This window comes from Festucalex cinctus, chromosome 7 (genome assembly GCF_051991245.1).
Source record: "Festucalex cinctus isolate MCC-2025b chromosome 7, RoL_Fcin_1.0, whole genome shotgun sequence".
Classification (NCBI taxonomy): Eukaryota; Metazoa; Chordata; class Actinopteri; order Syngnathiformes; family Syngnathidae; genus Festucalex; species Festucalex cinctus.
The window spans coordinates 8,541,437-8,552,356 of NC_135417.1; the positions used below are offsets into that span (position 1 = coordinate 8,541,437).

Consider the following 10,920-nt stretch of genomic DNA (forward strand, 5'->3'; position numbering starts at 1 on the left):
AAAAAAAAAAAAAAAAAAAAAAAAAAACTAGCACCAGAGGGTGCTGGAACTGCAGAAATGGAAATCAACCCGACTTTTTTTTTTTTTTTTTTTTTTTACAGATATGCTGCTTTTAATATCCTGACATGACGATGATATATTGTGGCAGTTTTAATATCGCGATACCATATTGCCGTTTTTGTCACATCCCTATAACTAACAAGACGGCACAAGGGCCAACCAGTCTTCCAAGTTTTATTGATTTAGAAATAAATACAATACTACAAATCAACTCATGTTAAAGTTCATACACACTTCATACACTTTGATATCACATGACTTGGCGGGCGGGGGGGGGGTGTTAAAAGTGCAAGAATTGATTATCAAGTGAGATAATGGAGCCAATTTGAAAGGAATCAAAAGTGTCGTCCAGTGCAGTGACAGCGATAATCAAAACAATGAAGAAAAATGAAGACTTATGAGATTGTTACAAATGTCAATCCGCCTTCTCCGTCTTTCCAAGCAAACAGAAATGACCGTGTTTTGTCAGCTGCAAAATTCCAAATGATTTTTGAGCTATTCAGGGGAAGAGAACCTGGACGGACATGATAAAAACACTTAAGATCACGAGGACTTTTTGTGATGGGGAACGGAGAGCAGAAGCAGAACCTGGAAGAGAAGTGATATCGTTTTTAGAGAATTTAACAGAATTTGCCATTTTATGGCCACAATGCGGTGCCATCGTACTCACCAGTAAGGCTAATCGTCTTTGTGTGAGACATGGTGATGTTGGTGACGGGGTTGGTCGCCTTGCACGTGTAATTGGACTCCAGCAGCGGGATTTGGATGATGCTGCCGAAGCCGATGGCTGATGACGGCACATTGTTTAGAAACCACTCGTACTCGCTTTCCGGCCGCGAATCGGCCACACACGTGATGGAAACGGTGAGGTCTTTAGACAAGTTCGGACCGTTGATAGTGACGCTGAGAGGTCCGTCTGCAAGAGGATGAGAGATGCCGTTTTAGCTGAAAAATGTTGCAAACTGGCTGTCAGTGGTTGAGTGAGCAGTTCGGCGAACAAGGAAGTCTCGCCGGCTTGCAATGGAGAGCTCCAGCATTGGATGACTATCGCAAAAAACCCCAAAACAAAACAAAAAAAATCGGAAAATTTTAACCACTTGTTGAGAATGATGACACTAAATCTCAAATTTTAGGTCAATCCACGCAGGGGTTTGGAAGCTACTGAATGCCGAATTTTAAAATTTTTTGAGGGGGGGCAAAGGGGTGTGGCCACCTTCCTTTGAACTCTTGTATATCAGGAACTACTGGGCGAATTCCTACTCGGCAATTATTTCCAAGATTGGTGCATATTTTAGTAACCTTTTGCTTTAGTCTTGAGTTTACCTATTTTTTATTTTTTTTATATTTTATTTTTTTTTCTTGAGAGCTCAAAATATCGTTTTCTCCTTTTTTTGTTTTTTTTTGTTTTTTAATGTGCGTAAGTTCACATTTGTGTGTGTGTGTGTGTGTGCATTTGTGCGCGCCCATGTGTGAATTCGTGTGACTTTGTGCTCATTAGTTCACCTGAAACCTAAAAAAAAAAAAACCCATTACCCTTCACCTTAACCGGATTGTTCAGAGTCTCGCCAGAGTCGTGAAGTTCAGAAGGTCAGGAGACCAGAGGAAAGATCAAAGGAGAGACAGAAGGTCAAGAGACTAGAGGAAAGATCAAAGGAGAGACAGAAGGTCAGGAGACTAGAGGAACGATCAAAGGAGAGAAAGGAATCAAAGTGGTCTTTAGTTGACCTTAAACTTGACACCACATTTCATCAAAATCAAAATCTGCTTAGGCAAAGCCACCAGCTGATTTGGCACGGAACGACCCCTAAATTGATTTGACCAAAATTAGAAGTTGTTGTCACATTATTATTATTTTTTTATATACATTATTGAATAGTTGCATCTGCACTTAAACCAAAACCCAAAACTTGTATTGCAAGACACCACTGTGCATGGCCAATTTTTTTTTAAAGTGCTGTACTCACAGTTGACCAGGAGCTCGTACGGGGGGCTTTCGTGAGGTCCGACCAGATTGGTGGCGACGCACCTGTACGTGCCGCTGTAATTGCGCATCAAGGGCGCGAAGCGAAGCCTGTTCCCTTCCATGTAGTAGTGGGTGTGATTGGCGGCGGACCAGTTGGCCGCAGACCAGTTGGCCGCAAGGTGCACGCCGTCCTTCGTCCAATGGATGGACGTGTACGGCCCGTCCACCACACAGGTGAGCGTGAAATTGTCGCCGTCGATGGGAATGGTGGCGTTTTCCACCGTCACGGAATTGATGTCCTCTGAAGATGACAATGCACTATTACATTAGGTAAGCGAATAGGGAAAAGTAATGCACGTAATTGTTTAGAATTGCTTACATTAATAGTTTAAACCATAAAATACACCACAGACTGATCACAAAGCAGTTTTAACATTTTTATGTTACTGTTCTTACATTACTGTTAAATTTGAATGCACCCGAAGTCTTTTTTTTTTTTTTTTTTTTTTTTAACGTAGAAAAAGATCTATTAGTAATCGGTGACTACTAAAGTCTTAATTACAGCGGGCGATGCTAAACGAGTCTGCTTGCCCAGTGGGCAATCGTCTCCGTCCTTATGGCGCTTAGTTTTGTGTTGTGCTGCCATGCTCTGACCACACGCAATAATGAAAACTTTCAATGTCTCAAATTAATGTCGCCCATCTGTCGAGTACGTGCCGTTCCAATTTGGTAGCAAATGAACAAACGTGTGTAAAAGTTACTTTTTTGAAGGACAGGCAGAAACGGTCAAAGTTGTGGCTCGTTAGGAATGAGTAATTGGTGTCAAGGAAGTATGATCTTGACTGATGTTTTTAAATACATAAAACATTTGGGTACTCTTGTGGATTCTTACCAATAACAGAGAGCATCAGGACGTTGGTGCTGTTCTTTCCCGACACGGGATTGCGGGCCTCACAGGTGTATTGTCCGCTCATGTTTAGCGTCAAAGGCGGCGTCACAAACACGGAGCTGTTGGCAACCAGGGTGACGTTGTGCCACCAGCTGAGGATGCTGTCAGGCTGCGACACTGCCGAGCAGCTGAGGTTTACCGACTGACCCTCCACGGCCATCGTCGGACCGTATACCATCGGCGTCTCGGGTCCAACTACAAAAAAAACATGCACGATCACGATTACTGTCAAATGAAGCATAAAACAAATACAATTGTATTTTCTGAGTGTAGAACAACCAAATAGCTTTGCTATTAATCTGTTTGTCTTACTGCTAATTAGTAACGCAAAAGTTTATAGATGGGAGATCAAATGGCATCTGTGTGTTATTACAGCGGATATTTGAACACAATTGGTTGCTCAGCATATGTAAACAGATTTGCGATTGGCTGGCAACCAGTTCGGGGTGTACCCCGCCTACTGCCCATATCCAATTGGGATAGGCTCCAGCAGCCCTTGCGACCCTTGTGAGGAACAAGCGGTTCAGAAAATGGATGTAAACAGATATAACAAATAATACCGGATATTATCTGCATCGTCGGTGGAAAAACGTCTGGCGTTACTGCAGCTTACTGAGGAATTTTGGCAGCTCAATATATAATAAACTCATACACTCGAGGTGCAGCGTCCATTAATTTGAAGTAAAGCATGCCAACGGTTTAGTTCTTTACATTCTGTGTTTGTATGAAAAACAACGGTGAAAGCTGTTATATGATATATATAAGAGTAAATACTCTTATACTCTATATGTAAAATGAATATTATACATGTTTTTTTTTTTTATTCTAAATAAAAAAAATTGGAAATGTGAAATAAAATATTTTTAAAAATATCTGAAATACAATATTTAATATGAGCAATTAATTATAAATACAATAAAACGTATAGTATTTATTGTATAATTTTAAAAAATGCATTTGTGGGTACAAATAAAAGCATTTCCCCATTCACAAAAGCCCTTAATTATATGCACCATTTATCTTTTGGTGATTGGCTGGAGGAAATCCCCTTGGCCACACTACAAAGTACATGTGTGTTACCATTACCAAATATGGTAAGTGTCAAGAAGTATCTATCCACGTCATACTCACAGTTTACAAGGAGCAAATAAGGATCGCTTGGCACGAGTTGAGCCGGATTGATAGCCAAACAATGGTACTGTCCGGAATCATTCCGGTGCAGCTGGGTAAAGTTGACGGTGCGGTTATCCACGGACATCTCGATCCTGGCGTCCGTGATCAGTGGCTGTCCGTTCTTTTGCCATAACACTTGGTCAGCCGGCCCGGAAACGTTGCACGTCATTGTGTAAAAATATTCTTCCACGGGAGGATGCACGGGCACGTCTATATTTACATGATTGATTTTCTCTGAAAAACAAAAAACACACAAAGACTGTTTGTTGGTTGTTTTCAGAGGGATAAATTTATGGTGTTAAAAAGTTATTTTTCGGTAGTACAGCAACAAAGTATTTGTATTTTGTTACTTCCACCACTGGTTGTTGTTCTTTTCTTTCTGGAAACCCTTCACGTGGTCTCACCAAGAACGGTCAACGTGGTGTCGGCGGAGCTGTTGTCGCCGGTGATGGTGTTGCGGGCCGTGCAGGTGTACGTCCCGCTCATGATTGTGCCGAGAGCAGGTGTTAGGTACACGGACGTGTTGGCCACAGTGGTGCCGTTGAAGACCCACGTGTACTGGCTGGCGGGGTACGACAAGGCACTGCAGCTGAGTGCCACGCTGTTTCCTTCCACTGTCACAATCGGCGACGTGACATTTGGCTCCCCGGCGGGTCCATCTAAAACAGAAATATTGTATTATCACAATACTGTTGACACAACAGTTGCATCATTGTTTTGTCTTGATACAGGGTTCACCAGTTCCGGTCCTCGAGGTTGTGACTCCTGCTGGTTTTAGATGTTTCCGCCTACCAACACACCTGATATTAAAGATCAGGATCGTTGTCAAGGCATGCTGATGAGCTGATTATATGAATCAGGTGTGCTAGTGGGCGTAAGCATCTAAAACCTGCAGGACTCCGGACCTCGAGGACCGGAATTGGTGACTCCTATACGGCATGTAAAAAAAAAAACCTCACATATGACATTGAGGGTATAATTTTCACTGGTGAAGCTGCTGAGTGGGTTGGAAGCTTCGCACGTGTAATTCCCGTCGTGGGACATCGACACGGGGTCAAAAGTCAGGGTGGCGTTATTCGAGGAGAGGCTCGTGTTGCCGTCAATGTGCAGCGGGGCTCCGTGATGCCACCAGATGATGGACTCCACGCTTCCTACGGTCTCGCAGGTGAGGCTGAACGTGTGGTTCAGGATGGGTAGAGCACCAACGGCCGTCACGGAGGCCACGCTCACCGGAGCTGTGGAAAGGTTGAGGCACGGGGAGATTTGGAACATGAGCATATAGCATTGACTCACACGGTACATAGGGCCTCGACCGTATTCGAAAAAAAATAGATACGCTTAATCTTGTTGAACAATCCCCTGTCAGTATAACTCAGGAGCTGCTGTTGTGTTTAGGTTTGGTTGGTTCTCACTTAGCAGTAACAAACTGAGACGTGGTGTCTGTCGGAGGCCACTATTTGAGGAAATAGAGATAAATCAAGGCCCTCCACTTACCCAAAACAGTGAGCATGCGGTATGCGCTACTGTTTCTCCCTGTGACATTGTTGAAGGCGAAGCAGGTGTATATCCCGCTCATGTTGAATGTCAACGGTCCCGTCAGGTACTCGCCGGTGTTTGCCACCTCAGTGTCGTTTAAGCGCCAGCTGTACGTGCTCGGAGGATGGGAGCTGCTGGAACAATTGAGCAGCACCTGGTTTCCAGTCAGGGCCACGGAGGGTGTCGAGATCACTGGGGTGGATGGGCCGTCTTCAAAAACAAGCAAGATTACTTTTGGGTGGTACCTAAAGATGGTTGGGATTACTGAGTTCCAATTCTGTGTTAGCCTCTCATGTCTTTGGAAAGCAGTTTGAACATTTATTGGATATCCTTCGTAACCAGCTTAATGTCCGTATAAGAGCATACTTTTAGTCCTCACTAGTTAGACAATTCATTGACACAGTTTTGATGCACCAATCCTAGCCTGCCCAGACTTCTCTTTCCCCACCCAGTTCATCTATCTCCACCAGGGGGATCCCAAGAAGTTCCCAAGCCAGCCAAGAGACAGTCTCTCCAGCGAGTCTTGGGTCATTCCAGGTGTCTCCCCCACCGGTGGGACATGCTCGGAACACCAGGGAGGCATCCAAACCAGATGCCCGAGCCACCTCAACTGGCTCCTCCCTACGTGGAGTAGCAGTGGCTCGATTCTGAGTCTGTCCCGGATGACGGAGCTTCTCACCCCATCTCAAAGGGAGAGCTCGGACACCCTGCGGAGGAAACTCATTTCGGCCGCTTGTGTCTGAGATCTTGTTCGTTCAGTCACGACCCACAGCCCCTAACTGCTGTAGGGAAATTACATATTTATTTGAGGCTATACTTCAGTTCCTTCTCATGCCAGGTAATAGTCAAACTAATGAAATTTAAGTAGGATTCTTAGTCTCTATAAATGAGGAAATATTAAAAAGCATTTGAGATCAGTTTTTTTTTCTTTTTTTGATCAGAGCTTTGTCAGTGGAACAAATGTTTTAACTTACAGTAGACTGCCAGAGTGTAGGGACTGCTGCTCATGTTGCTCACGGCGTTGAAAGCTTGGCACGTATACTGGCCGGCGTCTGAAGTCTGGGCCGGGTTCAGAGTCAGCGTCTTGTTCCCAGCATCAAAAATCGTGGTGTTGTCAGCGGACACCAGGTCGCCGTTCTTCATCCACTGGATGATTTCTGCCACTCCGCTCACGTGACAGTTGAGGGTGAAGGGCTCGTCGGCCACCGCCACTCCGCCCGTGTGATTCACCGTCACGGCTGTTATTGGCGCTGTGGGACAAATTCTTGTTTATTGTAAACACTGCAAAAAGATTTGATGTTTTTAGTTTCGATCTCGAATGAGGTTGACTTTTCGGTCTTTTAGCCTGAAAACCAGTCCTGCATGTAAGCCTGCATGAAACCACCAAATCTTTGTTTGGAATAGAACCAACTCGAGATGTGTTGTGTCGTGCGGGCAGTACTGGGTCAGTCTGAAAAGACACCAACATGACATATCACAATCCATCCACTTTTCTACTGCTTATCCTTGTTAAGAGACTACACTCGGATTACAACCTGGATTTGACGCCAGTCAATCATCAACAGCAATCAATCCGTTTTCTACTTAGCTGACTGTGGTGAAAAGCAAACTACACTGTGGATTGGTTGCAACTCCTCATCATAGGGTAGAGCCATAAAACCAGGCAACAATTTTGCCAAAGCTTGAGCACATATCTATTCTCAACCACTAGTTCTGATCAGAGTCACGAAAAACTGGAGCCTATCCCTGTTACTTGGGTGAAAGCCAGACCATACCATGGATTGGTCATCAGTCAGTCGCATGGCACTGATGGACAGATGACCATCCACTAATTCCCTGCTGTTTATCCTGTTCAATCTCATAGGAAATTGGAGCGACCAGAAACAGTCTCAGACCATTTTCAACTGCTTGTCCTAAAATTGGGGAAACTGGACCCTTCCTAACCCAATCCTTTTTCAACCAGTTATCCTGTTGAGGGTCACAGATGAGTTGGGGCCCATCTTAGCTGACTGCTCCATGCTGCACACCGGATTGGTCATTCACAGGCTATAAACAGACAACCATCCATTTTCTAACATATCACCCAAGCTTACCCATGATCCTGATCATAGCGCTCACACTGCTGAACCTGGATGTGACCGAGTTGTGCAGGAGACACTCGTAGTCCCCCGATTGGTTCTCCACAGCCATTGGTAGTTCAAGATGTGCCCCGGTGTGGTTGAGGTTCACCCCATCCAGCATCCATTTTATCGTCGCAGGGGGCTTGGACTCAGCCGAGCACGACAGGGTGATGTGTGAGCCCGTGATGTGGGTGTGCATTAGGGGCGTGACTGACATGGTGGCATCCGTGGGACCATCTGGAGAAACAAGAGAAATGGTCATTGAGCTACTGAGCTGCTGATGTTTAGTTTGGGGTATATTTTTCAGAAGCTAATTTTGGCTATTGCCCAGAAAGAAAAGAGCACTGTAGGTGTCAGTCATGTGGTTAAAAAGCCATCAAAAAATTATGATTGATTGTTTTATCAGTGCTATAATACTGCTTCTAACTCACAGCTGATGTTGAATTGTGCAGATGAACTGAGTCCATCGCTGATGCCATTGGTCACGTTACACATGTACGGGCCCTCGTCATAGCGCGTCACTTTGGTGAGGGTGAGCTGGGAGCCGTCTTCGCTAAATTGGACGTATCCGCCAGGCGTCACCTCGACCGTGTCGTTGAGCCACGTGAAAGACAGGGAAGTGCCCGTGACCACGGTGCAGGTGAGCGTCACCGTGTCATTGTACTCCACCAAGTCGCTGCCGTTTGTGGTCATGCTCACACCCGAAATAGGCTCTGTGGACAGACAAAGGGTTTGTCAAAAACTGGAACTAACTATGGGTAGCAAAAATGCTCACACTCAATATTTAAGTAGAAGTAGAGAAAAAAAAAATCAAAGAACAAATCCAACTTTTAACATACTGAGCTAATACGCTTTTTGATAACTTGGCAACAGCATAAAAAAACTGCTCACAAAATAGGTTCCTTCTTTTATTCACGCAGGCTTTTATGCTATCACAACAAATCGTTGCCATAGCTTCGCTAACATGAAGTGACTAACGCAAAAATGCTAAATTAGCTAATGATAACTGAAACGATTCGTCTTACCTAGACATTGTTCAGAAGAACAGCGTACTCCAATGAAAAGTTTGATCAAATGGGGAGGGATAGTGTACAAAGAAGGGTAGAAAATGATAGGCTGCCTGGCCAAAATGCTTGGCAATGCTTTATAATGGAAAGCAAAAACACGGAGATGAAGAAGAAGAAAACAGAAGACTACGATTCGAATGGATCAAACAGTAGCCGGATTGCCAAAGACTGAGCCAATGATCGACTCCAGTTTGATCAAAGACGGTCTGAAGTTTCAACGAACACATCGACTGGTCAAAGGAGAAATGGAGAAGCATTTTGTGGACTGATGGAAGTAAGTGATGAAGATAGCAGGCTGTTAGAGATTAAGTCAAGCAAATCGGAAGGCTTAAAATTGATTACTCGAGTCGGAATTCTGTCAGGTTAAGTCAGGACTCAGTAGAGTCCTCCACCAGGTAGACAGACAAACCATCCATCAATACATCCAACCAACCATCCATCCATCTTCTACCACTTATGCTGTTCAGAGTTGGGGTGGTCACTGTGGTAAAAGGCAGACTCTACCCTAATTTGGTTGCCAAATAACTGTGGAACACATTTGAACATCCATCCATTTTCTACGGTTTATCCAGTTCGGAGTCAAGGAGAAGCTGCAGTCTATGCCATTTACAGTGGGCAATAAGTAGACTACAACTTGGAGTGGCAACCAGACAAATGTAAATGTAAAACCCTTTAAGACTGTCCCATCATTTTACCTACTGATGATGCAACATAAGGAAAAACTGGGGGTTCAGTATCTTGCTCAAGGACATTTCAACATGGTCAAAAGGGTTTAGGATTGAACCCGCTGCCTTCAGGTTGGGAGGAAGTCACTCCACCACCTAAAAACCACGCTGCCCCTGAGCAATGCTGGCTATCAAAGGGTACTGAGAGAGACACAAACTTTCATCCAACCAACCATCCATCCATTTTCTGTTATCATGCTCCTCGTCAAGGGGGGAGATGGATCCTACCTAAGCTAACGACGGACCATCTGGACCAACTCAATTGATCAGTTGTCAGTGTATCCGTGTATCATCCATCCATCCATTTTCTCCTGCTTATCTTGGGAAATCCAATGATCTTGAAAGCAGTCCTTACCTTGAACCGACAGCACTAACTGGAAAGGGGAGGAAGTCACATCCTGGAGCGTGTACGTCCCGGAGTCCTCCAGCCCGAGCGACATCACCGTCAACGCCGAGGTGGTGGAATTGAACACCACCCTGCCCGTCCAGTTGCCGGTGATGGTCGCTTCTTCGGGGAAAATGATGACCACCAGGTTATTGTCGAAGAGCCACACGCCTTTGCTGACTTGGCTTTCGCTAAAAAGGGTGACGTTCTTCCCCACGGCGATTGGGTTCTCCGAGGCGAATATACCCTGACCGGCCGCACCATCTGCAGATTGAAAACCGTCGGTCTTTAGCACTGCTTAATATCATTCGATTTAAAAACATTTGCCAAGTCTTACCTGTTAAGCAGGATAATAGGGATATGACGACCAGACACATTAACGGAGGCTCCATGATGCGTTCCCTTGGGCCTTATCAGCTAAAATAGTTCAAATCCCTCAACGGTGACCAATCCTGCTTGCTGCCTTGATAGCAAATATTTGCTGTGCACAACTTTCTGTTGATGCAAATGCTCAGCACCGCCACCACAAAGGCACCACGCCCTGTTTTGCCCTGATCCTCCCGGAGCTGCGCCACAGGAGTGTCCATTTACTGTAAAGCTCTCTTCTTGTCCGGCAACTTTGCATCCACTTGTCGTGGGAGTGGGGGGGACACACACTCGCGCGTTCCATTCAACTTTAACTTAACTTAAGGACCTTTGAGCTCCAGTGACATTCCTTCAGATGGTGAATAAACACTGGAAAATACTCTGTGTAATAAAACAATTTCACATCAGCCGGTGCCATGCAATTTTAGTTACGCAAACATAAAAATAATGTGTTTGCCAATATTCAGTAGTTTGGCGTTTAACCAACAAAAGGTGACTTTGCAGAATTAGTTAAGTAAAATAGTTTGTTGTTGTTCAGTGATTTGGAACCCGTTTAGGGAACCTTGGACCTGAACT

The 10,920-nt window shown here is 44.8% G+C and overlaps 1 protein-coding gene across 1 annotated transcript; it reads right to left on the reverse strand.

The window, feature by feature from the left end:
* Positions 1-220: 220 nt before the first annotated feature.
* On the reverse strand, positions 221-10,460 carry LOC144021739 (cell adhesion molecule CEACAM5-like). Its single transcript, XM_077525823.1, has 13 exons — positions 10,316-10,460; positions 9,949-10,242; positions 8,233-8,514; positions 7,775-8,038; positions 6,656-6,931; positions 5,640-5,891; positions 5,105-5,380; positions 4,550-4,804; positions 4,104-4,379; positions 2,916-3,167; positions 2,025-2,324; positions 731-976; positions 221-648 (listed from the first exon to the last, which is right to left on the reverse strand). The coding sequence occupies exons 1-13, from the start codon at positions 10,368-10,370 to the stop codon at positions 560-562; spliced, it is 3,117 nt and encodes a 1,038-aa protein (XP_077381949.1). The 5' UTR covers positions 10,371-10,460; the 3' UTR covers positions 221-559.
* Between the last annotated feature and the right edge of the window lie 460 nt (positions 10,461-10,920).